The sequence below is a fragment of the Megalobrama amblycephala genome, linkage group LG2, assembly GCF_018812025.1.
Source record: "Megalobrama amblycephala isolate DHTTF-2021 linkage group LG2, ASM1881202v1, whole genome shotgun sequence".
In the NCBI taxonomy this organism is placed as follows: domain Eukaryota; kingdom Metazoa; phylum Chordata; class Actinopteri; order Cypriniformes; family Xenocyprididae; genus Megalobrama; species Megalobrama amblycephala.
Window position 1 is genome coordinate 4348409 of NC_063045.1, and position 25336 is coordinate 4373744.

General features: G+C 44.6%; 4 protein-coding genes across 6 annotated transcripts in view; 3 read left to right on the forward strand and 1 right to left on the reverse strand.

Moving 5' to 3' along the window:
* Positions 1-1123: 1123 nt before the first annotated feature.
* wfikkn1 (WAP, follistatin/kazal, immunoglobulin, kunitz and netrin domain containing 1) lies at positions 1124-5664 on the reverse strand. The gene is made up of 2 exons (XM_048180174.1): positions 5485-5664; positions 1124-2675 (listed from the first exon to the last, which is right to left on the reverse strand). The coding sequence occupies exons 1-2, from the start codon at positions 5662-5664 to the stop codon at positions 1155-1157; spliced, it is 1701 nt and encodes a 566-aa protein (XP_048036131.1). The 3' UTR covers positions 1124-1154.
* Positions 5665-8503: 2839 nt separating this feature from the next.
* LOC125263222 (transmembrane channel-like protein 7) lies at positions 8504-19770 on the forward strand. The gene is made up of 16 exons (XM_048182207.1): positions 8504-8678; positions 9894-10140; positions 10231-10379; positions 12268-12423; positions 12542-12627; positions 12737-12879; positions 13227-13374; positions 13453-13626; positions 13698-13852; positions 14388-14502; positions 14582-14679; positions 14762-14945; positions 15247-15377; positions 17842-17997; positions 18410-18488; positions 19205-19770. The coding sequence occupies exons 1-16, from the start codon at positions 8519-8521 to the stop codon at positions 19352-19354; spliced, it is 2331 nt and encodes a 776-aa protein (XP_048038164.1). The 5' UTR covers positions 8504-8518; the 3' UTR covers positions 19355-19770.
* A 219-nt stretch (positions 19771-19989) lies between these two features.
* On the forward strand, positions 19990-24314 carry zbtb45 (zinc finger and BTB domain containing 45). The gene is made up of 6 exons (XM_048182212.1): positions 19990-20150; positions 20471-21421; positions 21500-21610; positions 21677-21823; positions 21902-22166; positions 23493-24314. The coding sequence occupies exons 2-6, from the start codon at positions 20495-20497 to the stop codon at positions 23831-23833; spliced, it is 1791 nt and encodes a 596-aa protein (XP_048038169.1). The 5' UTR covers positions 19990-20150; positions 20471-20494; the 3' UTR covers positions 23834-24314.
* Positions 24315-25153: 839 nt separating this feature from the next.
* LOC125263223 (acyl-CoA dehydrogenase family member 11-like) overlaps positions 25154-25336 on the forward strand; it is a 14705-nt gene continuing 14522 nt past the window's right edge. For all 3 annotated transcript variants that reach the window (XM_048182209.1, XM_048182210.1, XM_048182211.1), the window contains exon 1: positions 25154-25331. In XM_048182209.1, coding sequence (XP_048038166.1) covers positions 25169-25331 — 163 coding nt within the window. In that variant the 5' untranslated portion in view covers positions 25154-25168. The remainder of the gene's footprint in view (positions 25332-25336) is intronic.

Below are 25336 nucleotides of genomic sequence, written 5' to 3' on the forward strand. Positions count from 1 at the left end.
ACAGAGCAGCGCTTCTGAGTCACTTCTCTCCACACTCCCTTTTCAACTTCAAAAATATTTGTGCTGCCGGAAATCTGATCATTATTATCCGATCGGTGTAATGATGCTGCTGTTGCCACCTAATTTTGAAAAATAAAAATATGTACATCTTGTAACTTGGTATATTAAACATTTTTATTGAAAAGTGTTGTGAAAAAAACAAAAACTTTCTTTTGGCTGTCACTTTTTCTGTAGAATAACATATTTTTATTGTTTAAAACAATTATTAATTATAGAAATCAATAATTATAAGAAATATGCAACAGAAAAAAACTCTTTACAATAAGTTTCATCATTAGTTAACAACATTAGTTAACATGAACTAATAATGAACTGCACTTCTACAGCATTCATTAATGATTGTTAATGTTAATTTCAGCATTTACTAATACATTATTAAAATGAAGAACACTGTGAACTAACATGAACAAACAATGAACAACTGTATTTTTATTAATAACTGTATATTTTATTAATAAATGTATTGCTCATGCTTAGTTCATATTAGTTAATTCATTAATGTTAACAAATTAACCTTATTGTAAAGAGTCAACAACAACAAAAACAATAAATAAAAAAAGCAATACTTTACTGTTGGGATATTTAAGGAAATGTTGACTCAAAAAAAAACAGCTCTGTCATCATTTACTCACTTGTAAGACTTTCCTTCTTCTATGGAAGACAAAAGTAGATTCATGAGAAACAGTCAGTGTGAGTGTCACGCTCCAAAAGCCTCTATAAGCACAATGAAAGTATCATAACAGTGGTCCATATGAATTGTGTACCGTTTTTCAAGTTATCTGCAGTCACCATATATTGCTTCGTGTAAGGAACAGACTGAAATGTATTCACTATTCTCAGAAAATCGTCCCCTTCGCCATTCAGATCTGGCACATTAATGATGACGAGATCAACAGATAAAGAGATGAAACTCTGCACACTTTGTTGGTTTGCATGTGTACCATCAGCAAGGCAGATCCCAGGAACATGAGGAACATTATGTGAGAACTAGTCTTGAGCTTAAAGATCACAGTGTAGCACATACAGTAAATATATATATATGCGTGTCCTCCAACTGAATCCGGATCATGCTACACCTCCAGATCCGTGTAAAATCAGTTCTGGAATCTCTGCAGCATCTCACAAGTCTTCTTGTCCAGAACCTCGTGGATCTTCTTCAGGCGTCGATCAGATATGGGTCTGACGTAACTGTCGGGGAGAATCACGGCCGTGCCGTCCTGCACCTCGCCCATGACCAGCAGGGGGAGCTGGTGGTGCTGTGTGATATTGGGGCAGGGGCAGCTCCAGTCCATACGCGTCAGCAGCACCTCCAGGTGTTGCGTATTAAAGAGCTGCAGGCCCATCTTCTCATCACGCAGGACCTGCTGCAGATGGAATCGAGCGATTCCCGAGTCCAGCTCCTCGATTAGTTCGGTGAGCCGTCCGACGATGGCAAAGTCGCTGCGGCAAAGACTCGCCACCATCTTTCCTCTCGGCCGGCAGTTTTTACACGGACGCCGCTTTGGCTGCGGGCAGCTGGCTTCGCATTCTTTCCGCGTGCGAAAGTTGTTCTTGTTTCCGTGGCAGCCGCCGTAAACGAACGCCATGCACTGCTTCATGAGGCCGTTGTAGGCCCAGCGAGCCTCCCAGTGCTTACAGGGTCCCTGAACGGCCGGCAGCGAGCACACGCCCAGCCCCTCGCGCTGACACGATGCCCGGCACTCCTCGTACGTCTCGAAGCGGTTGCGGCCGCCCTCGCAGCCTCCGTGCGCAAACGCGTGGCAGGAACCCCGGGCCGCGTCGTAGAACCAGTCTACTCGCTTCTCGCTGCACTCGCCCCGCTCCACGGGCGCCAAGCAGTCGGCCGGCGAGAACGGGCGTCCCAACGGCAAGCCTGCCTCAGCGTCGTCGAAGAAGTCCTCATTGTCACGTCTGACGACGGAAAGCGGGTAATCGGCTCGCAGCGCGCCGGCAGAGTTCCGCGCGACGCAGGTGTAGATTCCGGTGTCCCACATCTGGGCGTTATACACCACCAGCTGGCCGATGTTGGTTATGACGACGTTCCCATACATCTGGTCCGGCCGCATGACGATCCGCTCATGCACCTCAGACTGCTTCTCCCAGGTGACGTCGGGCTTCGGTTGGCCAATCACGTCGCAGTGAAAGCTGGCCGTTCCGCCCAGGTAAATGACCTGGTGCTGTGGGTTGGAGTAGAGGGTGGGTGGAAAGGGCTCGATGTCGTCAGCGGTGGATGTGGGTTGAGCCGTGGTGTCCTGCGGCAGGGGGCTGGCGTTCGGCCCGGACAGGTGATAACGGCAGGTGACCACGGCGAGCGCGACGCCCTGAATGCAGGCCTCCGCGTCCATGTAGCAGCGGTTGAAATACGTGAGGCCGTCGGAGGCACACGTGAAGCTGGGTTCGCTCTCGCAGCGGTCCTGACATTTGCATACCGGCTGCCCCTCCCACACGTCGCACACCGCCCCCTGCTGGCTGCACACGAACTCGTCGCAGCTGGCCACGCCTCCTGCCGGAACACCCGCCCCCGACTGGCCGTCATCGCCGTCAGAGAAACGGGACGCCACGCAGCTCAGCAGGCCGCACACGTTAGTACAGCACTTCTCAAAGGCGGCGCAATCCTGCAGAAACACAAACACGAGTTTCAATTAACTTTCAATTACGTTTTTTTTTTTAATTGCTAACACACTTTTGTCCAATCTGCAGTCACATCAACTCTAAACACATTTAGCAGAACATCCGTCTGTTTTGATCACACCATTAACACAATTCATGTCGTTTTCACACAAAATGCAGTCAATTAACACGTTTCTAAAATGCTTAAAATTTCTTTGCATAAAAGCTTAAAGCAAACCAAACCAAAATCATGGATCTTTCTCATCTTATTTGCAAATGTTTAAACACAGCAAATCAGAAATGAAGACCCAATGTTACAATCATGAACTATATTATAAAACCTCTACTTTTGCAACAACAGCAGCTCAAAAGAATTGAAAATATATATAAAACAAATACTGAAACAACTGATAAGCATTTTAATTAGCAGATCCCTGAAATATTGAGAAATAGCAGATTCCAGTCTCAGTTGGAGGAATAGTCAGGTGTTGAAGATCTTTCATTTCATGGACACACAGTAAAATAGGACTCTTTGAATCGGATTCGTTCAGTGTGTATGAAGAACAACACAGAGGAGCAGAGAGGAAATAATATCTGGGTGAGGGAGAGGAATAGATGAAGGAAGAAAGGAGAAGTTGGATCAGGACAAGGGAGAAGAAGAGGTAGAGGAGAGGAGGAAGAATGTGTGCTGGACTGTGCATCTCTGTTGCTTACACATGTGGAACCAATGAAAGCTTATTCCTGAAAATAAAAAAAGCTAATTGTCTTTTTATCTCACAATTCTGACTTTTCTCTCAGTTCCTATAGTTTATATATCACCATTCTGAGAGGAAAAAGTCAGAATTGTGAGATAAACCTACAACTACAAATAATACACAAACAAACAAATAGAATTGTCACAATTACCTTTTATACTTTTTTATTCTGTTGTGGAAAATAAGCTTCAGCAGTAACCACAGGCCACGCATGTTGGATTTGTTGTTGATCAATGGCAGCAATTTCATGTTTTCATTTCAGTAAAAGCTTCATGTAAATCTTTTACTACAACGATTCCTCTACCACTGTTCCATCAATATGTGGTCTGCGTAGGGCAGTAGATACCAAGGGGACACCATCACACCCCCTATGGGACACCATCAACACCACACACCCAACCCCAGAAAGAGATTTCAACCATCTGCAGTTCTGCACAGGGGACGTGTTTGACCAGCAGCTGCCCTGAGCAATCCTGTTACTTTCTGTTTCTTTGCTCTACTGCACATGCTATATTTGTCTATAAGGTAATGACTCATTCACTTTTAGATAGTTGCGATGTTGCCAAGAATGCACACATTCAACCCTCAACCAAACATGTAGAATGGCTTACACACATTATACTTTTACTGCGGTAAAAGGAAACTGAATTTTAAAAACTATGGATTTCATATTTTCTGCAGGTAGAACTGAAACATGACAGTAATGCAGTTTTCATAATGCCATCAACTGTTAGTATTTTGACAGTCATTGATTGACTACATGTTCATGTCGTACAGAAAACCAGTGCTGTTTTGACAGAGCGACTCGATTTTGAATCAGGTTTGCTGTGTTTTGATAGAGTTAGTGTGTGTTGAAAAAGGTTTTTAGCATTTTGAAATGTAGAGTTTGTGTTTATTTAACAAAATATGATTTTGGCCAGAAATTTAACTATTTGGCTAACTGTGTGATGTATGTGTGTTGCTGTGTTAAGAGTTTAGAAAAAGTACTTTATGTATTGGTAAACACTTGTTAGCAGTTGAAAAAAACTAACTATTGCACGTATATCCAACTTTATCCCTATACATACTCATGTTAAGAGAAATTTGGACTACTACATAGCAAATCACGAATATATAAACGAACTGATCAGTCAACTCTAAACAGACTTTTAGGGTCATTAAAAAAACACTGTGGTGTGGCCAGCGACCGTGATGCAATAGTGCTTTTTACGATCTTGCTTACTGCGGACTGAAGGGCACAAGTCATCATCGGTGGTCTGCTACACTTTTCCAGTCAAACAAAATGCCAGACCACAAAAAAAAAGAAGTTAAGATAAAATATAAGAGTAAAATTACATCATTCTTAGAATTTTGACACGCTTAAGACTAAACTTTTACTCTGAGCGGCTTCATTCATATTGTCCTTCAGTCAGACATCTTAGAAATCATATATAAGAATGTCTGACAAAATCCTAAGTCACTATAGTATGACATTCTTATGTATATTTATATATAATTTATGCTGATAATATATTCATCACGAGGTGAACTGGGTTTGCATTTGGAATAATGCAGATATTCTCAAACAGCTCTTCTCTAATGCAGTGCAGATCTTCAACACAGCCACACATATATCAGTCTTTGATCAACAAACGCACACGGACGTGACACACGCTGAAAAACTGCAAATCTTGTTTTAAACTGAGCTAAAATTGCAAGCGACTTCCTGTCTGCATCTGAGAGTGTGAAAAGTGCAACACGGTTTAATCTGCAGGGCGTGAATTCAGGAGAAGAGTTACGAAAACCCCCGCAGATCTGAGTCAGTGTCGTTTCAAAATGCTGCTGTTCTTCAAACCTCCTGAGCACGATTTCCACACTTCACGAAGCAGCACAACTGCTTTCAACATAATCATAAATGTTTCTTGAGCAGCAAATCATCATATCAGAATGATTTCTGAAGCATCATGTGACACTGAAGAAATGGAGAAAATGATGCTGAAAATTCAGCTTTGATCACAGGAATGAGTTACATAAGTTAAACTCTGTCAGTGTTGTTATTAGAGCGTCTGTGTTTGTTCACCTGGTCAGTCTGGCATTCCCTCTCACAGGTGCTCTGCGCGTCCACCCACAGGTTCAGGTTGATGTGATTCGGACAGACGCCGGGATGATCCGGAGCGGCGGGTCCGGCCGCAGCCGCGGGCCAGAAGCACATGAGGAGCAGAGAGCGGAGCGGAGATCCAGAGCCGCCGGAGAACCGCATGAGTGTGACGTCCAGACAGTCCAGATCCAGCACGAGTCAGTCTGTCCCACGGGGGTTTTACGAACGGCACGAACAACTGCACAAACGTCGTTAAGAGATGAAAGAAGCTGGATCATCTCTTCTGTGAGCGTTCGCCTGTGAGGCTCCTGAGACTCATGAAGCTCCTCTCTCAGGCTTTTGTATGCAAAGCCCGCTGGGAAAGCAAGTGAAGGCCAGTATTTGATGGGTTCTCTTTGTCCTGCAAGGAGCCCCAAGGCTTTCATTCGCTGACCACAGCCATGACCTTTGACCTGAGCGGGTCACGGCGCTCCAGACCTCCAGACTGAGCCTGGCTCTCACACAAGCCTGAGTTCAAAACACGCATTCAACAAGCAGCTCTGATTTATGAGCACTGGTTTTTTGGTGCGACTGGTGTGGAGTGTGAATAGACTCAGTTTCTGCATCACTGATGAAGTGGAAACACACTGCGCTGAAGCAGTTCATGTCAGTTAATTCAGCTTCAGCTGAGCCAGAGCGAGTCTGGATCGGTCTCTGCAGAGGAGATGATTCCTCCGATCCTCTCGCTTCAGCCGGGGCTAAAGGACACTTACACACAGTAATATTATTACCTGCACTCAACAACACTGAACTGAACTGAAGTGATCTGAATAATGACTCTGTTGAACGAGTCTCGTATCTGATGAATCTGTTATTTTCCTGTTTATTACTGAGAAGCTGCTTTGAAACAGTACAACCTCTTGTCATTTAGTTTTATTTTGTATCATTTATATCAAAATAAAACAATTTATTGTTTTATTGACATGCAATTTATGACATACTACAACTGAAAAGTCATAATTATGACATTAAAAAGTTGAAAAATTATAACAGACTAAGTGATTTATGAGATAACAACATAAATTTCCTCCTTTTATCTGACCTTTTACCTTTTATAATTTTGACTATTTCAGAATTTTGACTTTTCATTTCATCAGTTTTATGTCATAATTATGACTGAGCAAAGCAAGATTTTTCCTCATGTGGCAGAAATGTGCTTCCATGTGAATCCGTGTCCGGTCGGGAAGAGAAGATGGACACAAACATCTGCATGTACAGGCCAATCAGCACATAATGTTTTCAAAACTGTTAAACTTATGTTCAAAACAATAACATCATACAAAACTGCATAAGACGGCAATTTGCTACATTCCTACAGTAATATTGTAATTAAAAATATATTTTAAATCTTAAAATTAAATGCTATAAAAACAATTGAATTGTATCTGTATCAGTGGATGGTGTGTATACAAATTCTTGTATTTTGGAATTATAAAAAAATATAAAAACAAATAAACGACATAAAATACTGACGAATTCTGCATCATGTCTGATTCATTCCAGTAACATATATTGCAGTGAATTGTAAACAGAGTTATGTCCTTGTTTTACTCAAGAAAACATTGTATAATGCTACATGTTGCTAGTGTTCTGGAAGAATGAGTTGATTTGAGACATGAATGAAGTGTTTTGGTAGATTTAGTGCATTTTGAATGTGAAATGAACTGCTTTGCCAAGCTGGAAGTTGGTTAGGAGAACTGTGTGAAGAGTTTTGCAAAAGTGGCCTAAGTATTGAGAAATGTGTCCTAACGATTGTAAAAAACTGTAATCCAGCGTTGTTCAGAAACTGATCCTGGAGCAGATCATGAACTTCCACATCCAGGGCTGTTTCTCAGAAGCATCGTGAGCTAAACTGATCGCAGAGACCCAATGGTGAGATGGGTTTGGAAACCGCCCTGATCGTTCAGATTAAACTTTTTACTTTACAGTAAGGTTCTGGTGGATCCAAAATGCTCAATATTCATATTCATGCATTTTATTCATATTTCATGTTAATCATTTAATGATTTATGGCTTATGATTTATCCATATTACTTTTGATTTCATATATTCACGTACTCCTACTCCATATATTAATCCTCATCATATTTTCAAGTGTTTGCTCCTTTATGGTTATTCTTCTTTTATATATAAGAGTGTGTATATTCAGTTGTTCAGGTCGTGTGGACACGTTTGTGGTCAGATATCGGACGAGTGCTGCAGAAGCGATGGTGTTTTCAGAATTAGTTGCTCATTTGAACTTGATGTACCTTTATATCTAAATATGTCTGTTTCCATTTCTTCAGACGTGAGATAATGCAAGGTCTGTAAAATTCCCTTAAGGGTGTCGAAACAACACCTTCTGTATCTGTTTTCATCTATCTTTGACATTTGACCTAGCCGTGACACCAACTGTAATGGATCAGTCTGTTTGACCTTTTCTTATTAGACCAAAACACAAGTTTGATCGGGATGTAAAAACGGACCGAGTCTTTGATAGTTTAGCTTTCCTTTGCTCTTTTTGCTTCTCGCATCTCTTCTGCATTTTCTGCTTCTTCTCTTCTATCTCTCATTTCATTCTGCAAATATCTTAATTTTGTTCCTTCTTTCTGTATATTCTTCATCTTCATCTATTAATTAATCAATTTGTTTGTCTCTATCATTTTTTAATTAATAAATGTGTTCCTTATGATCTCTGATATAACTGTTGCAGGACCGCCTGGATCTCATTTTCTCAAGTTTTCGCATCATGTTCATTTGTTAACGTTAATGTATGAACTAACATGAACCAACCATGAGCACTACATTTGTTACTGTATTTAGTAAACTTCGCTAACGTTAGATTTTTATTAGATTTTCATAATGTATTAGTAAATGTTGAAATTAACAAACATTCATAAATGATGTATAGGCTCAGTGCAGTTCATTATTAGTTCATGTTAACTAATGAACTTTATGGTAAGTGTTACCAACTTTTTGAACAAGCTCTGATCAGCTGATGGCTGACGTCACACATCTCATTCAGCTGAATGTGACCCGTCATGCACTGCGAACACACTCAACAACACCATCATGGAGCAGTTCTCCTCCTCTGACACCGACAGCGGTGTGTGACACAATAACAGCACAGTCTGACCCGATGGACGCGCACGATGCGGGTGAGTGTTTATAATGTACACGCTTTACAATGGTGACGTCATGCGCGTTACCGCGAGAGTTCTCCGTGTGAACACTCAAACAGAACAGAACTTGAAAAAAAGTTTACACTCCGTTCAGTGACTGACATGATTGTTTGTTTGTTTACTTGTGAATCCAGTGTAACAGAAACCAGCCGTGTGTGTGTGTGTGTGTGTGTGTGTGTGTGTGTGTGTGTGTGTGTGTGTGTGTGTGTGTGTGTGTTTTAGTTATCACCACAAATGTATCTGATCAACTACAAAGACTAAAGTGTTTTTCTTTGGTTGTCGTTTCTCAGTTCAGTCGAAAATATGCGCTGCGAGTCTCGACGTGTTTGATGACGTGTTCGGAATGATACTATTGTATCTAATATCTGTTGTGTGTGTGTGTGTGTGTGTGTGTGTGTGTGTGTGTGTGTGTGTGTGTGTGTGTCAGCTCATATTACACTTCAAACTGAAACTCATCCTAAAGGGGTTATGTTTCAGGTTTATGTTTATTCACACACACCCATTTATATATAATATTTATACATTCACACTGTTAAACATTTTTAAGGCATTTTTAATTTGTTTACTTACAAATTTATTTATCTTTATTTACATCACAAGTTAAACATTGTCAAAAGCTAATCAAAGTTATGTTTTAGACCTCACTGACAGGCATAAGCTATTATATGTCAATCATAAACCTGTCAAATATTCATTTTTATCATTTAGGTCATTCCATCCGTTAGTGTCTCCACACACATGAGTGAAGATCTCAATCTCTGTGAGCCTCTGAACTCCTCTTCAGATCGGAGATAATCACACATTCTCAAAGTTCTGAAATTTAAAAAATGATGTGACAGAATGTGTGTCTGTAACGCACAGTTTTTGCTGAGAGAGCTTTAGGACCTACCCGAGGTTTCCGTAAACTCCTGTAGAACAGCCTTGTGTTCGAGAGCGCTGGATTCACAGTACGAGCTCATGGTACAAATAGTTCAAGTGAAACAGGAACTGATTCAAATGCCAGTTCTGTGAAGAGCAAAGGCGGTTTGTGCATCTGCTGACCATGTTTGTGTCCAGAGAGCTTCACTTCACGCCAGACATCAGTAAACCCATGATGTACTCACACACACACACACACACACACACACACACACACACACACACATGCTCGTTTGGTCAGGCGTGTTGTGACTCTGTGCTCGTGTCCGTCAGTGTTCTTCCCCGACCGCCGGGCTCCGGTCAGTCACCTCCTGCTGGACCAGCTGCCCAGCTACCAGTCTCTGCTGTACCGCAGGAAGTCCAGCTCCAGCGGCAGTGCCCGGAGGCGGGGCAGTGGGCGGAGCCGGCAGCCGTCCGTCAGCAGCGGGAAATGGGCGGAGCAGAAAGCGGTTCACAGCGGGGAGGAGCTCAAGCCCGTGAGGGAACTTCCCAAGAGCATGCAGGACAAACGGCGGGAAAAGTGAGTTCCTCCCATCCACCTGATTCAGTCGAGCTGTGCTCTGTGACGGTGTGAGATTCAGTGTGTGTGTGTGTGTGTGTGTGTGTGCAGACAGCAGCGTCTCCAGCAGGGCGGCGCTCTCACAGGCTGGGGTTTGTGGAGGCTCAATGTCCGTCGCTCTCTGAAGCGGCTCAAGGAGGACGGGATGGACGTCCTCTCGTCTCTGCAGCTCTGGAGGGCAGATATTCATCTCATCGAGGGTCAGAATGTCACTAATGTGTTTGTCACAGTTAAAGGATTAGTTGACTTCAGAATTAAAAATTTCCTGATAATTTACTCTCCTCCATGTCATCCAAGATGTTCATGTCTTTCTTTCTTCAGTCGGAAAGAAATGAAGGTTTTTGAGGAAATCATTCCAGGATTTTTCTCCATATAGTGGACTTCACTGGGGTTCAACGGGTTGAAGGTCCAAATGTCAGTTTCAGTGCAGCTTCAAAGAGCTCTACATGATCCCAGACGAGGAATAAGAGTCTCATCTAGAGCAGCGGTTCCCAAACTTTTTTTCCTGCGCACCCCCTTCTATGTCCCAACCGGGTTGGCGCACCCCCAGTCCCCACTTCAAAAAAAAACACAACAAAGCTTAGTTTTATCGCCATATAAAGACTCATGTTTAATCGTGCGCAGATAACCAGAACACGCATGACAATAACAACATCAACAAAGTTTCAATATAATGCAACAAAGCTCCGCACCATCTTCCACTTTTAAGAGGACGAGTGACAGACACAGGCTCAGTGACAGAAAGCACGGTTATTTTCAGCCGCCTAAAAGAAACATTGCAGCAATAGGCTAGCCTGCAGTGCATAAAAGAAAAGCAGTGCGTAGATCAGTGGTTCTCAACCTTTTTCCCAGTGGGCCGCACAATGGTCCAAGTGCAAGTCTCACGGGCCACATATAATTTACATATGACGTCACCAATGCAAACCAATCAGATTTAATGTTATGGTATTAGCAGATAATACTATTATTATATCTAGATGTTGCACACAATAAATAACAAATAAAAACTAACTTAATGACATTATCTTTATAATAAGTATCAGTAATGCTCAATGAACACACAAACTGTATATACAATCACTTTAAGTTGCTATTTAATTCTGTATGACTGTATAACTCTCTTCAACAGCGTCGCAATAGCCACCTAACAATCACATAAACGCACATTTAGTTTTTCTCCTCTAATAACAAATCTAACCATTTTGAGGCTTAAGTTTACAAAAATAATGGCAACTGTTTGAATTCTTCCAAAGCGCGCACTTGTGTTTGTTTCGTTAACTGAGTGATTTCGTCATTGCCTGATGCCTGAAAATAATAAATGCTCACCAAAATGATTTTATATGACAAATAAAGCAATATAGCTCATTTATATTTATTTAATTCACTTCAATTTAAATTTAAAAACAAAAATAAATTGTAATGCTATAATTTATTTTTTTTAATTGTGGTTGGCATATCGCGGGCCGCATTAACATTCGTGACGGGCCGCAGGTTGAGAACCACTGGCTACGTTTCTATCAAAAACTAATAAATTATAGTTTTTTATTTAAAATAAAAGCGATTACAAAGGAAATGTTTACTGTTCATGTTTTTTATTGTATGGAAAAATCCCGCTTAAAAAAACAGACCGCCATTACATTTTTCCTCTCGCGCACCACACTTTGGGAATCCCTGATCTAGAGAAACCATCGCTCATTTAAAAAAATAATCCAACTGTATATACTTTATAAACACAAAATATCGCTGTGCACGTGCTTCCGCTTTCCGCATTATTCAAAACGCTTACGCTGAATGTCCTACACGTTTTCCTCAAAAATCTTCATTTCTTTTCGACTGAAGAAAGAAAGACATGAACACCTTGGATGACATGGAGGAGAGTAAATTATCAGGAAATTTTATCTGAAAGTGAACTAATCCTTTAATCCTGCAGCGCTTCATATGATACAGATTGATTCAGAGCTGCTTTACAGTAAAAACACGACAGTAACAGAATCAATGATGCAGACTTCATCAGCTATGACTGAAAAGACAATAGATCAGTGTTGATTCAGTTCTGTGCGATAATTAGTGTGTGTGTGTTTCTCTCAGGCATGTTTGGGACGGGAATCCTGTCGTATTTTTCATTCCTGCGCTTTCTGGTGCTTCTGAACTTCATCATGTTTCTGCTGATGTTTGTGTTTGTGATGCTGCCGGTGATCATCACATCACACACTCCACACAACATCACCTTCAGCAGCACCAACGGTAACCACACACACACACACACACACACACACACACACATATCACACACACACTCACACACTCTCACACATGTACACTCACTCATGTCGCGTGTGTGTGTGTGTGTGTGTGTTTGCAGTGAGCGCGTGCAGTGAGTATCCGGCCAGCTCTCGTCAGGGTCTGGTGGCGTTTCATGAGCACATCATAGATCTGCTGTCTGGAACGGTGAGACGCGTCTGACAGCTCAATACAGCGTCTGCTCACACCTCCCTAACACTGTGTGTGTGTGTGTGTGTGTGTGTGTGTGTGTGTGTGTGTGTGTGTTTGTGTGCAGGGCTTTCTGGAGCGCACATACCTCTTCTACGGCTACTATAAGCTGGAGTTCATTCATTCCCGCTTCACCTACAACCTGCCGCTGGCGTACCTGCTGGCCACCGTCTTGTACCTGCTGCTGAGCCTCGTCTGGATCGTCAAGAGGTCCAAACACGGCTTTGAGTCTGTTGAATGTTGAGCTCTGTTGGTGTTAGAGGTCTTCACAGGTGCTTAGATCCGTACCCGACCCGAGTCACTTCTTAACTGAACCAGACGTGTGTAAATAAGTGTTTAAAGATGAAGAACTGACCTGAGACTGAACGATGAAAGCAGACCCTGCTCACCAGTGTCGTTTAACCGGGTCTGAAACAAACCAGAGTCAGCGATGACACACCTGGAATTCGGTTCTAGTGGTCCTGAACCCTCTCGGGTCGGATCTCGGGTTATGGGATCGAGGTGGACCCGTGAAGACCTCTAGGTGGCGTGTGATCTGATGATTTCTGTGCATTTAGGTCTGCGGCCGGATTCAAACGCAAGCTGATTCAAGACGAGGATCGCTTCCAGAGCTTCTGCAACAAGATCTTCGCCGGCTGGGACTTCTGCATCACCAACGAGAACGCCGCGCGCCTCAAGCGGAGCAGCTTACTGTACGAGCTCAAGGTACGTCTCCTTTCGGTCACCGTCAGCGGTGAGATCATGACGGATGAGGACATGACTCTGTTCTTCATGTGCCGACAGACGGATCTGGAGGAGGAGCGGATCAAGCGCAAGATGGCGAACCGCACGCGCGGCGAGAAGTGCCGCATCTACGCGCTCAGAGCCGCCCTCAACCTCGCCGTCATGGCCGTCCTGGTGGCGTGCTTCTACTGCATCTACATCGCCACGGTCTTCTCGCAGCGCAAGCAGGCGGAGGTGATGTGAGAGCGTCTGGTGTGTGTGTGTTACATTCCTGATCAGGTTTCCACTGACGGTTGTGTGTTTAGGAGGAGAAGAGTGCCTTCCTGTTGGAGCTGGTGGTGGAGTATCTGCCCTCCATCGTCATCACGCTGGCCAACTTCATCACGCCGCTCATCTTCAACCTCATCATCACCTTCGAGGACTATTCGCCCGCCTTTGAGATCCGCTTCACGCTGATGAGGCAACGCTCGCACCGCACACGTCCTCCGGCGCAGGAGACACACACATACATTTCAAAACAGCTTTTTCTCTTATAAATGCTCTTGCGTTTCCCAAAAGTTGCTTGTAAAACTGAGATGATACTGAGAGACACAGCCACTATGTGTTAAAGGGTTAGTTCACCCAAAAATGTGAATGACCGGAGCGGTTTAATCAAGTCTTCTGATGATCACATTACAGATTTAATTTAGACCTTTTATTCACACAAAAACACTGATCAGCGACTCAAGTGTGGTTAAACGGAAGCTTAATCGCACTTCTCTTTTTTTTTGTTTCAATATTTATAGCTATACTGAAAGCAGCAATGGAAAATTCACCTGAGATCTTAAAAATAAATGAAAAGAAACATTATCATATCACATCACATCTGGTTAGGACACAGTGACACACACGTGTGTCTGTTTTACACACACAGACCCTGAACTGATAGACATCATGCGTGTGCAGTGTCAGGAACCCTGTGACGTGTGTTATGTTCATTATGTGTGTGTGTTCAGGTGTGTGTTCATGCGTTTGGCCAGCATCGGTGTGCTGCTCTTCTCTCTGTGGGTCCAGATCACGTCCTGTAGAAGTTCAGACTGTCCCTGCGGCTACAACCATGAGAGCTACCCTGTACGTCACACACACACACGTACGTATGTTGGGTGTCTGTCCATGCGGCTCTAATCGAGTGTGTGCCGTTGTCCTGCAGTGCTGGGAGACTCACGTCGGGCAGGAGATGTACAAGCTCGTGATCTTTGACTTCCTGATCATCGCTGCCGTCACCATCTTCGTGGAATTCCCTAGGAAGTACGAACATCTTTTGCACATCCACGGGAGTGCTTCAGGATCTCCGTCAGGTGTATTTCTGAGAGTTTTCTTGTGGTTTCAGGATCATCGTGAATCACTGCCACTGCGGTTTGGCCAAGTGGTGGGGTCAGCAGGAGTTCGCCGTCCCTCAGAACGTGCTGGAGATCGTCTACGGCCAAACCATCTGCTGGATAGGGACGTTTTACTGCCCTCTGCTTCCCGCCATCAACACTGTCAAATACATCCTCGTCTTCTACCTCAAAAAGGTCACAACTCAATTCAGTTCAAGTTTGTTTCAAAGCAGCTTTACAGACGATGCTTGTTTCAGTGTTACAGTTTGTGAAGTATTCAGTTATCAGTCAGAGACGAGTGTGTCAAAGTAATGTGAATATGGCAGTGATGTACAGCTATAGTATAGTACATGATGAGTGATGTGTTTAGTTAAGGTTACCTTTAAAATGTTTATCGCACCAAATCTTCACACTAAATATTCGTCCAAGTGTGCCGCTCTCTGCTGTGCATGTGAGCGTCGTGTGTGATTAACCAGCGGCTCATTAACTACCGCAGGTGTCTCTGGTGACTAACTGCCGTCCCGCCACTCGTCCATTTCGAGCGTCTAGTTCCCACTTCTTCTTCCTGGTGGTTTTGCTGATCGGTTTGGCTCTGGCGTCTGTTCCTGTCATCGTCAGCATCGCAGAGTGAGTCCACGCATCTCAACACGCACCTAAACACGCACCTAAACACGCATCACAACCAGCGCAACACGCATCACAACACGCATCACAACCATCGCAACACAACACGCACCTAAACACGCATCTTAACACGAATCTCAATGCGCATCTCAACACGCATCACAATCATCGCAACACGCATCGCAACACGTGCCTAAACACGCATCTCAACACGCATCACAATTATCGCAACACGCACCTAAACACGCGTCACAGTCATTGCAACACGCATCACAACCATCGCAACACAACACGCATCTCAACGCATCTCAACACGCATCACAATCATTGCAACACGCATCTCAACATGCATCACAATCATCGCAACACGCACCTAAACATGCACCTCAACACACATCACAATCATCACAACACGCATCACAACACGTGCCTAAACACGCATCTCAACACACATCTCAACACGCACCTAAACACGAATCTCAATATGCATCTCAACACACGTCACAACACGCATCACAATCATCGCAACACGCACCTAAACACGCGTCACAGTCATTGCAACACGCATCACAACCATCGCATCACAACCATCGCAACACAACACGCATCTTAACACGAATCTCAATACACATCTCAACACGCATTTCAACACGCATCACAACACGAATCTCAATACGCATCTCAACATGCACCTAAACACGAATCTCAATATGCATCTCAACACGCATCTCAACACGCGTCACAACACACGTCACAACACGCGTCACAATCATCGCAACACGCACCTAAACATGCACCTCAACACGCATCACAACACGCATCACAACACGCATCACAACACGCATCACAACCATCACAACACGCACCTAAACACGAATCTCAATACGCATCTCAATACGCATCTCAACACGCATCTCAACACGCATCACAACACGCATCACAACACGCATCACAACCATCACAACACGCACCTAAACACGAATCTCAATACGCATCTCAACACGCACCTAAACACGCATCTCAACACGCGTCACAACACACGTCACAATCATCGCAACACGCACCTAAACATGCACCTCAGCACGCATCACAACACGCATCGCAACACGCATCGCAACACGTGCCTAAACACGCATCTCAACACACATCTCAACACGCACCTAAACACGCATCTCAACACGCATCACAACCATCACAACACGCACCTAAACACGAATCTCAATATGCATCTCAATATGCATCTCAACACGCATCTCAACACGCATCTCAACACGCGTCACAACACGCGTCACAATCATCGCAACACGCACCTAAACACGAATCTCAATACGCATCTCAACATGCACCTAAACACGAATCTCAATATGCATCTCAACACGCATCTCAACACGCGTCACAACACGCGTCACAACACACGTCACAACACACATCACAATCATCGCAACACGCACCTAAACATGCACCTCAACACGCATCACAATCATCACAACACGCATCTCAACATGCACCTAAACACGAATCTCAATATGCATCTCAACACACGTCACAACACGCGTCACAATCATCGCAACACGCACCTCAACACGCATCACAATCATCACAACACGCATCACAACACGTGCCTAAACACGCATCGCAACATGCATCACAATCATCGCAACACGCACCTAAACACGCATCACAATTATCGCAACACGCATCACAACACGCATCGCCACCATTGCAACACGCATCACAACACACACCTAAACACGCATTTTAACACGCATCTCAACACGCATCTCAACACGAATCTCAATACACATCTCAACACGCATCACAACACGCACCACAACCATCTCAACATGCACCTAAACACGAATCTCAATATGCATCTCAACACGCATCTCAACACGCGTCACAATCATCGCAACACGTACCTAAACATGCACCTCAACACGCATCACAATCATCACAACACGCATCGCAACACGTGCCTAAACACGCATCGCAACACGCATCACAGTCATCGCAACACACACCTAAACACGCATCACAATTATCGCAACATGCATCACAACACGCATCGCAACCATCGCAACACAACGGACCTAAACACGAATCTCAAAACGCATCGCAATCATCGCAACACGCATCACAACACGCACCTAAACACACATCTTAACACGCATCTCAACACGCATCGCAATCATCGCAACATGCATCACAACACGCACCTAAACACGCATCTTAACACGCATCTCAACACGCATCGCAATCATCGCAACACACACCTAAACACGCATCTTAACACATCGCAACACGCACCTCAACACGCACCTCAACACGCACCTCAACATGCATCTCAACACGCATCACAATCATCGCAACACGCATCACAACACGCACCTAAACACGCATCTCAACACGCATCTCAACACGCATCACAATCATCGCAACACGCATCTCTGTTGTGTGTGCGTTTCAGGATCCCAACGTCACGGGCGTGCGGCCCGTTCGTCAACTACACCACGTCGTGGAAGGTGGTGCCGCGTGTGATTAACCAGCTGCCCCCGGGCCTGCAATCCTTCCTGCTGACGCTCGCCTCCGAGGCCATCGCTGTGTCTTTCTTCGTCATCACGTGGTGAGGAACATCATCCACATGCTGTCATAGATCACGCATGCCCAGTCACTTCTGTCACGTGCAGTTATTCGCAGGCTCTTTACTCTGAGCCCCACTGTGCTAATTAATCATTCTATTTTACTTTTCAGCTCCATTTTAATTGAAGATTTTAAACACTTGTGTTCACCTACTATGAGAATAGTTTGTAATTCTCTCACTATGCTGTGTTATCAACTAATACTGGATTCAGTCTTTTCCTCAGCTTCGCTTTCTTTCAGTCAGCACAGGTTTTGTGTTTCTACTGATCGTAGTCCTCAGTGATCTGAGTTCACTCTAAAAACACTGAGGAGCATGAGCTCAGATCAACGGCCGACAATCAGCCAGATCCATAAAGAAACACTAAACCTGTGCTGTGTGTGTGTGTGTGTTGCAGTCTGGGGATGTTCTATGTCATCGCCTTGGCCGGAGCTCATAAGCGTGTGATTGAACAGCTCCGAGATCAGCTGGCCATGGTGAGTCTCCACATGATGATGATGATGATGATGTCTGAACTGTTTACAGTCACTTTCGTTCTGAAACCTCTGCTGTATATGATCGTTTTCTTGTTATTTCTGTGTAATAAACACTCTATAGCTCCACTAACAGTCCAAATCTTGTGTGTTTTAGCTTCTTTCTTTTTATCCATATGGTGCAGAAACCATTTTAAAAATGTGTTGTTCCTAACGCTGGTCTCAAGCTCAACCTGAACATATTAAATTGAGTTTAGAAATAACTAGAAATAAGGAGGGATGCAGGAGCAATTATGTGTGCGTACATGATATATTTTCCTACTGAAACATGTTTGATTTTTCAAGCCATTTTTCTCTTGCATCCCATTAAGTTTTAAACAGGAAGTGAAGCTGAATCTTGCCAAAGCTATTGTGCAATCAAGTACACATCCGAGTTACTATAGTTCACTTTTTCATTGCTTGAAATAAGAGTAACATTAAAAAAACCTAAAGCTGTTTTATTTCAACATTCTTTTCAACTGATTTTCATTTAGTTTACCTTATACTAAAAAACTTAAAAATGAAATCAATAAACACACACATATCTTTTTTTAAATGACAAACACAACAAATGACTAAAACTTTAAATAAAAATAACACTGGTACAGTTGTGTTTCTTTGATTCTTTGATTGTTCTTCTTAGAAGGCTCTTGTCTAAAGGCTTGTGTTTGTCTGTGCAGGAGGGCCGTGACAAGCGTTTCCTCATTCAGAAGTTGTATCAGGCCCAGCAGGCCGTATGCGCTCGTTCTCCGCGGGGTTTCCGCAGAACCCGTCCTGACGCCGGACTGTATTTAGTGGAGCCGTCAGTGGTGCTGGAGACGCAGGCCTGACCCCTGACCCCTGACCCTCACTCATTCCGTTGTTCCCGTCTCTCGTCGCGGGATCTAATGCTGCTCTTGAAAACACTAAACTAACAAGCCTTACACTTCACCCTGTTTACTACGTTCACTGTCTAATTTTACTGTAATTTTGTTCTTGTGTTTATGAAATATACAACCTTGAGGGAATATCCACTTGTTGAGTGAACTTCTTTACTATCTGAATAATAAACTCATGAAACATCAGCATACAGACAAATAAAGAGATTTTTCTCCTTTGTTTTGGGAAAAAAAAAAAACTATGCAACAGCACAATTTATGTTGATAGATTTTAAAATGTTAGCTTTATCAAATGAAACATCAGTGTGCATAAAATTAGGTCTTTAGGTTGTGTCTTTAAGGAAATAAAAACGAAAATATGCAAGGAATATTCTTCAACAGTCTGCTTTTATTTTGACGGGTTGCTGTTTGACCTTTTGGGTTTTTATTTTGACGGTCTGCCTGAAGATGTTCGAGGCTTTTATTTTGACGGTCAGCCAGAAGATGTTCGAGGCTTTTATTTTGACGGTCAGCCAGAAGATGTTCGAGGCTTTTATTTTGACGGTCAGCCAGAAGATGTTCGAGGCTTTTATTTTGACGGTCTGCCTGAAGATGTTCGAGGCTTTTATTTTGACGGGTTGTTCGCGGATATCGGGGCCCGTGAGCGCAGAGAAGCTTCGGTCCATCGCGAATCTTCGCTAATAAAATCGATATTAAAGCAGTAATGATCGCGCAGCAGCGTGTTTGTGCACTTTAATCACATCTGCAGGTGAGTGAGTGACCGCACATATCAGCACTGGAGATGTCAGTGTAAATCATAAGCGTGGAGAGCTCAAGTGAGCATAATGAATCATTCTGCGTTAATAAAGTGTTAATTACACGTGACAGCCTGTAGAGTCTGAGTTGAACACGAGTTTAAATGTTCAGTGATCCTGAAGACGTGTGTGTGTGTATTATTGAGTGTGTGTGTGTGTGTGTTTGTCAAGTCACCTTTATTTATATAGTTTTATACAGCAAATTTTGTGTTCATTTTTTTTACTTAATTGCATTATTTATTAATATTTGATAATTATTTTAATGTTATTACAGCATCACAGTGTGTCCAGTCGGGTCATGGCGTCGGGTCCAGAGGCCGTCCACTACATCCACCTCCATAACTCCAGTCAGTCGGTGCTGGAAGCCTTGAGATCTCAGCGGCGTAAAGGTCTGTTCTGCGACGTCACCGTCCGCATCCACGACGCGTCTCTGCGGGCTCACGCCTGCGTCCTGGCGGCCGGCAGCCCCTTCTTCCAGGACAAGCTGCTGCTGGGTCACTCGGAGATCTCGGTTCCGCCGCTGGTCCCGGCCGAGACGGTGAAGCAGCTGGTGGACTTCATGTACAGCGGCTCGCTGGTGGTGCTTCACTCGCAGGCGCTCTGCATCCTCACCGCCGCCTCCATCCTGCAGATCAAGACCGTCATCGACGAGTGCACGCAGATCATCTCGCAGAGACGCGCCGCCGTGGCGGGCGGAGCCTCCGCGGGAGGGGTGGGGCCCAAGCAGGAGGAGGGCGGCGGCGACGACGGGAAAGGCCGGGAGAGCGCGGCGCTGCAGGGCTTCGCTTACGGCATGGCCGGGGACTGCGGCTCGGACATGGCGGCCGCTCTGGGTGGCGGCGCTCAGGCGGAGGGTGGCGGTCTGGAAGGGGGCGGAGTCGGCCCTCTGATGCCCCTCGGCGAGTTAGGAGGCGGGGCCATGTGTAGAGGGGAGGGGCTTGGCGTCGCAGGGGGCGGGGCCATGCTGAAGCCCTCGAGCTGCTCGCAGGAGATCAGCTACATGCTGAACGCGGAGCGCGGCGCGAACGTGGGCTCGCAGAACATCGCCGCGAACGAGCGCGGTCAGATGGGGGCGGAGTACGGTGGCGTGGGGGAGGAGCTGGTGAGCGGCGTGGAGCGGTTCAGCGAAGACGACGAGAGAGACGCGCACGATGCCGACAGAGACACGGAGAGAGACAGACAGACGGCGCACACGCGCAAACAGAGACAGCCGCTGCGGCTGCAGGTAAAGACGCTCCTCGTGTCGGTCTGTTTCGCTCCGTCTGTCGCCGGCTCTGATGAGTGTGTGTGTGTGTGTGTGTAGGTGCTGGGCGGTGAGGAGGTGGTGGTGAAAAACGAGGGCGTGCAGGAAGGGGAGGGTCTGTTTGAGATGGACGAGAGAGGAAACGCATCACATCAGCCCACCTACGGACAGGTAAAGCACTCACTGTGAGACACGGGCAGCAGCAGACGCAGAGACGAGCGTGTTTGTGTGTTTCAGGGCGGGTTCTACGAGGACTCCAACGTCTTCTCGGGCGGCTTCTGGTCTCAGGCGGATCCGCAGACGTCTCTGGGCTCGAACCCCCGCGGCCGGGTCAGCAAACCCCTCTCTCCGCCGCCGCCGCCCTCCCAGAACCTCGGCAGCCAGGTGTGACGGGCCTCGTCGCAGTCATGTGACGCGTCGCTGCGCAGCGCTCTCCTAACGCCGGTTTGTCTTTCTTCGCAGATGCTTTTCCAGTTTCCTGCCAGCGAATCGCAGCCCCCGTCCTTCTTCGTGGGCGGACCCATGGTGATCGACAACTTGGCTGATTCGTGCCAGCAGGCCCCGCCCCCTGCTCCCCTGACCCCAGCTCCGCCCCCCTCCACCCCAGCATGCATTGCTGGTCCGAGCTTTGCACCCCAGGGCTCTGAGACGTCCTTCGACTGCAGCCACTGCGGAAAGTCGCTGCGCTCCCGCAAGAACTACAGCAAACACATGTTCATCCACTCCGGTACGCCCGCATGTGCTTCACTAACAGACTTCCTTTAGTCAGCATCGTTCATAGACTAATGACATGAATCAGAATTACCTACAAAAGAGCCTGAGAGAGACTGAAACACTTACAGAAAAGCTTTCCATCATTTCTTGTGTTTCCTTTCATCACAAACCCAGAGTAAAAGATGTTCACAGGATTAAAAAAGGAAAAGAGTTTAAGAGCGAGAATCCCAGTGGAATCCAGTGGAACAGTGGGATATTGTTGATTAGATGCAGTGAGCAGATCACACTGTGAAGTATCATATATGATTACTTTACAGAGCTAAACGAAAACAAATCTGCATTCACACCTTCATTAAAGCGTCCCAGACCACATCCAGTTGAGCTTCCAGTGATCCGATCGCGATCCGATGAGAGGAAATGAACGTTAACGGCCTGTGATTACCGTCTCAGTCTGTGTTTACAGTAAACTGAACACCTGAGCGGCTGTCACTGATGTGTTTCAGTCACATTACACACGTTAGTCTCAGTTTTGACAATGGATGATCAACATTTCAGATATTTTAAATGAATATTGTGTAGAATAAAGGCTCATATACCAAGAACTATGACAATAAAAACTAGGGCTGGGTAAAAAATATTGATTTTCCGATTTTAATCGATTCTCATTTTTACGAACCGATATCGATTCTTAAATCCAGGAATCGATTAGTCTAGTCTGTTTTCAGTTGATGAATGAGCAGAATATGTAGCGCCTCCCATCCAGTAAATCACAATAAACATGAACATCTGAAAGTATGTTAAAATATACAGTACAACTTACTGAAATCCGTATCGTGTCTCGTGTAATCGCTCAATCAGTGCTTCAACCTCGGAAAGACTCAATAAAACAGCTTCAATGTCACGTGACGTCACATTTACCTCAGAAAAACACATTCAGTGACCATAAACTCATTAGTCAATAAGTTAATTTAACCTTCAGTATTATTACAGTAGCACCAGCTGACTCTCATGTGTAGTTTACAGCTTTAGTGGAGAGATTTTTCCTCTAGAAAATTTGCCCTATTAAAAACAGTTTTAAAATCATTCAAAATGTAAAAGAATAGCAGCTGAACTGTAATGATAACGACACAAAGGAACAAGAGTTATCGATAGGTGATTTCTTTCAGAATGATTTTTCCTCCTGCTTTAAAGGATTAGTTCACTTTCAAATGAAAATGACTCCAAGCTTTACTTGGCCTCAAGCCGTCCTAGTGTATATGACTCTCTTCTTCTATAGACGTGTTCAGAGTAAAACAAGCTCTGTGTGTGTGTGTGTGTGTGTGTGTGTGTGTGTGTGCAGGTCAGAAGCCGCACCAGTGCAGCATCTGCTGGCGCTCCTTCTCTCTGCGCGACTACCTGCTGAAGCACATGGTGGTGCACACGGGCGTCCGGGCGTTCCAGTGCTCCGTCTGCAGCAAGCGCTTCACGCAGAAGAGTTCGCTCAACGTGCACATGCGGACGCACCGCGTGGAGCGCACCTTCACCTGCGGCGTGTGCCACCGTGCCTTCACCCACCGCACGCTGCTGGAGAGGCACGCCCTGCAGCACCAGCACCCCGCGCCCATCAAACCGCCCACCAATCACATGGAGCAGGGCGGCGGCGGGATGGGCGGGGCCAGCGGACCGGGCTCCGCCTCCTAGAGACGGCGGTCGGATCGAACCCAGGAGCTTTAACGCACTCACTCACACTCACGACAAGCCAGAAAACCTCATAAAACACACAAACCTCATGGAGAGACTCACTAAACGCAAACCACACGGTCCCGCGCGTGTGACGCCGGGGACTTTAACGTCTTTTTCAATGTTTTACGTGTTTAATCTGTGTTTTCATGGACTCATCAGAAACCACAATGACCTCAGGACCTGAAGAGACTTCAGAGCAGATTTATTACCTCCATTTTTATTTCAACATCAACCTCCATTTTTACATTTTTTATCAAGTATATGCATAAATCTTAATGATATTTTTATGGTGATATGATATGTAAGAGTTTTACGTTTGGCTTAAATGCTGCGCGGGGATCGTGGGATCTCCTGTATTGTACTCGGCTTTGGTTTTCGTATCTAGCATGCGCTCGCTTTACGCTGCATGAGGCTGCATTAAATGCGTTGTGACGTTTCACCGCCTGTGTCTCCTTTCTTTACTTCTCCAGGTGTGTCTCGGCAGGTACGAGATTCATGAAGGTTTGCGCTTTCGCAAAGATATCGCACGAGGGTCAGGTGTTAAATGTCGCTGACCTTTAGTATCAAATTATTCTGTAAATAATTGTGTGGAAGCTTGATTTCACCACAGAATAACGGAGATAATTATGAGCTTTATCTCACAATTCAGACTTTTCTTCTCACAATTCCAAGTTTATATCTTGCAATTTTGACTTTTTCCCTCAGAATTGAAAAAAAGTCAGAACTGTGAGATAAAAGGTCAAATGATGTTTTTTAATTTAAGCTTCCATATTAATGAGCTGAATTCACTCTAAAGCATCTTTCTGGCATGTTTTGATTCCGGAAGCTTTATATCATCAAACCCTTGAAATAAAACAAGGCTTTAAAGGGATAGTTCATCCAAAACACAAAGGAAGATAATTGGAAGAATGTCAATAGATCTCGTCCTCCAGCTACTGCCCTAATATTAAAAAAATAATTACTATTCAATGGGGATGAGATCTGTTTGGTTACTGACATTCTTCCAAATATCTTCCTTTGTGTTCAGCAGAACAAAGACATTCATACAGGTTTGGATCAACATGAGGGATTTTCATTATTGGGTGAACTGTCCCTTTAAGAATCTTCCGCTTCGTCTTGGACATTTAGTACACAATATGAATCGGGATGAATCTCTCTTCATTAACAATATGACTGCTCGATTAGTAGTCAGGATTATATTCCTCTGATTTAAAGCGTTCGCAAATAACAGACAAAGAACATTAAACGTCAAATCTGTAGTTTGTTTGTGTCGACTGCAGCTATTAACAGCGCATGCGCCATTACTCGCTTTTAAAAGAATCGACTCCTTTAGTGAATCGCTGCGGATTCATTCCGTTTGAAAGAATCGATTCCTCAAAGGAACCCGAGCTGATCAGTTCAGTCTGTTTCAGTTTGTTTGTTTGTCTCTTGTTGGGAGTCGGGACGCGTACGATCGGTGAG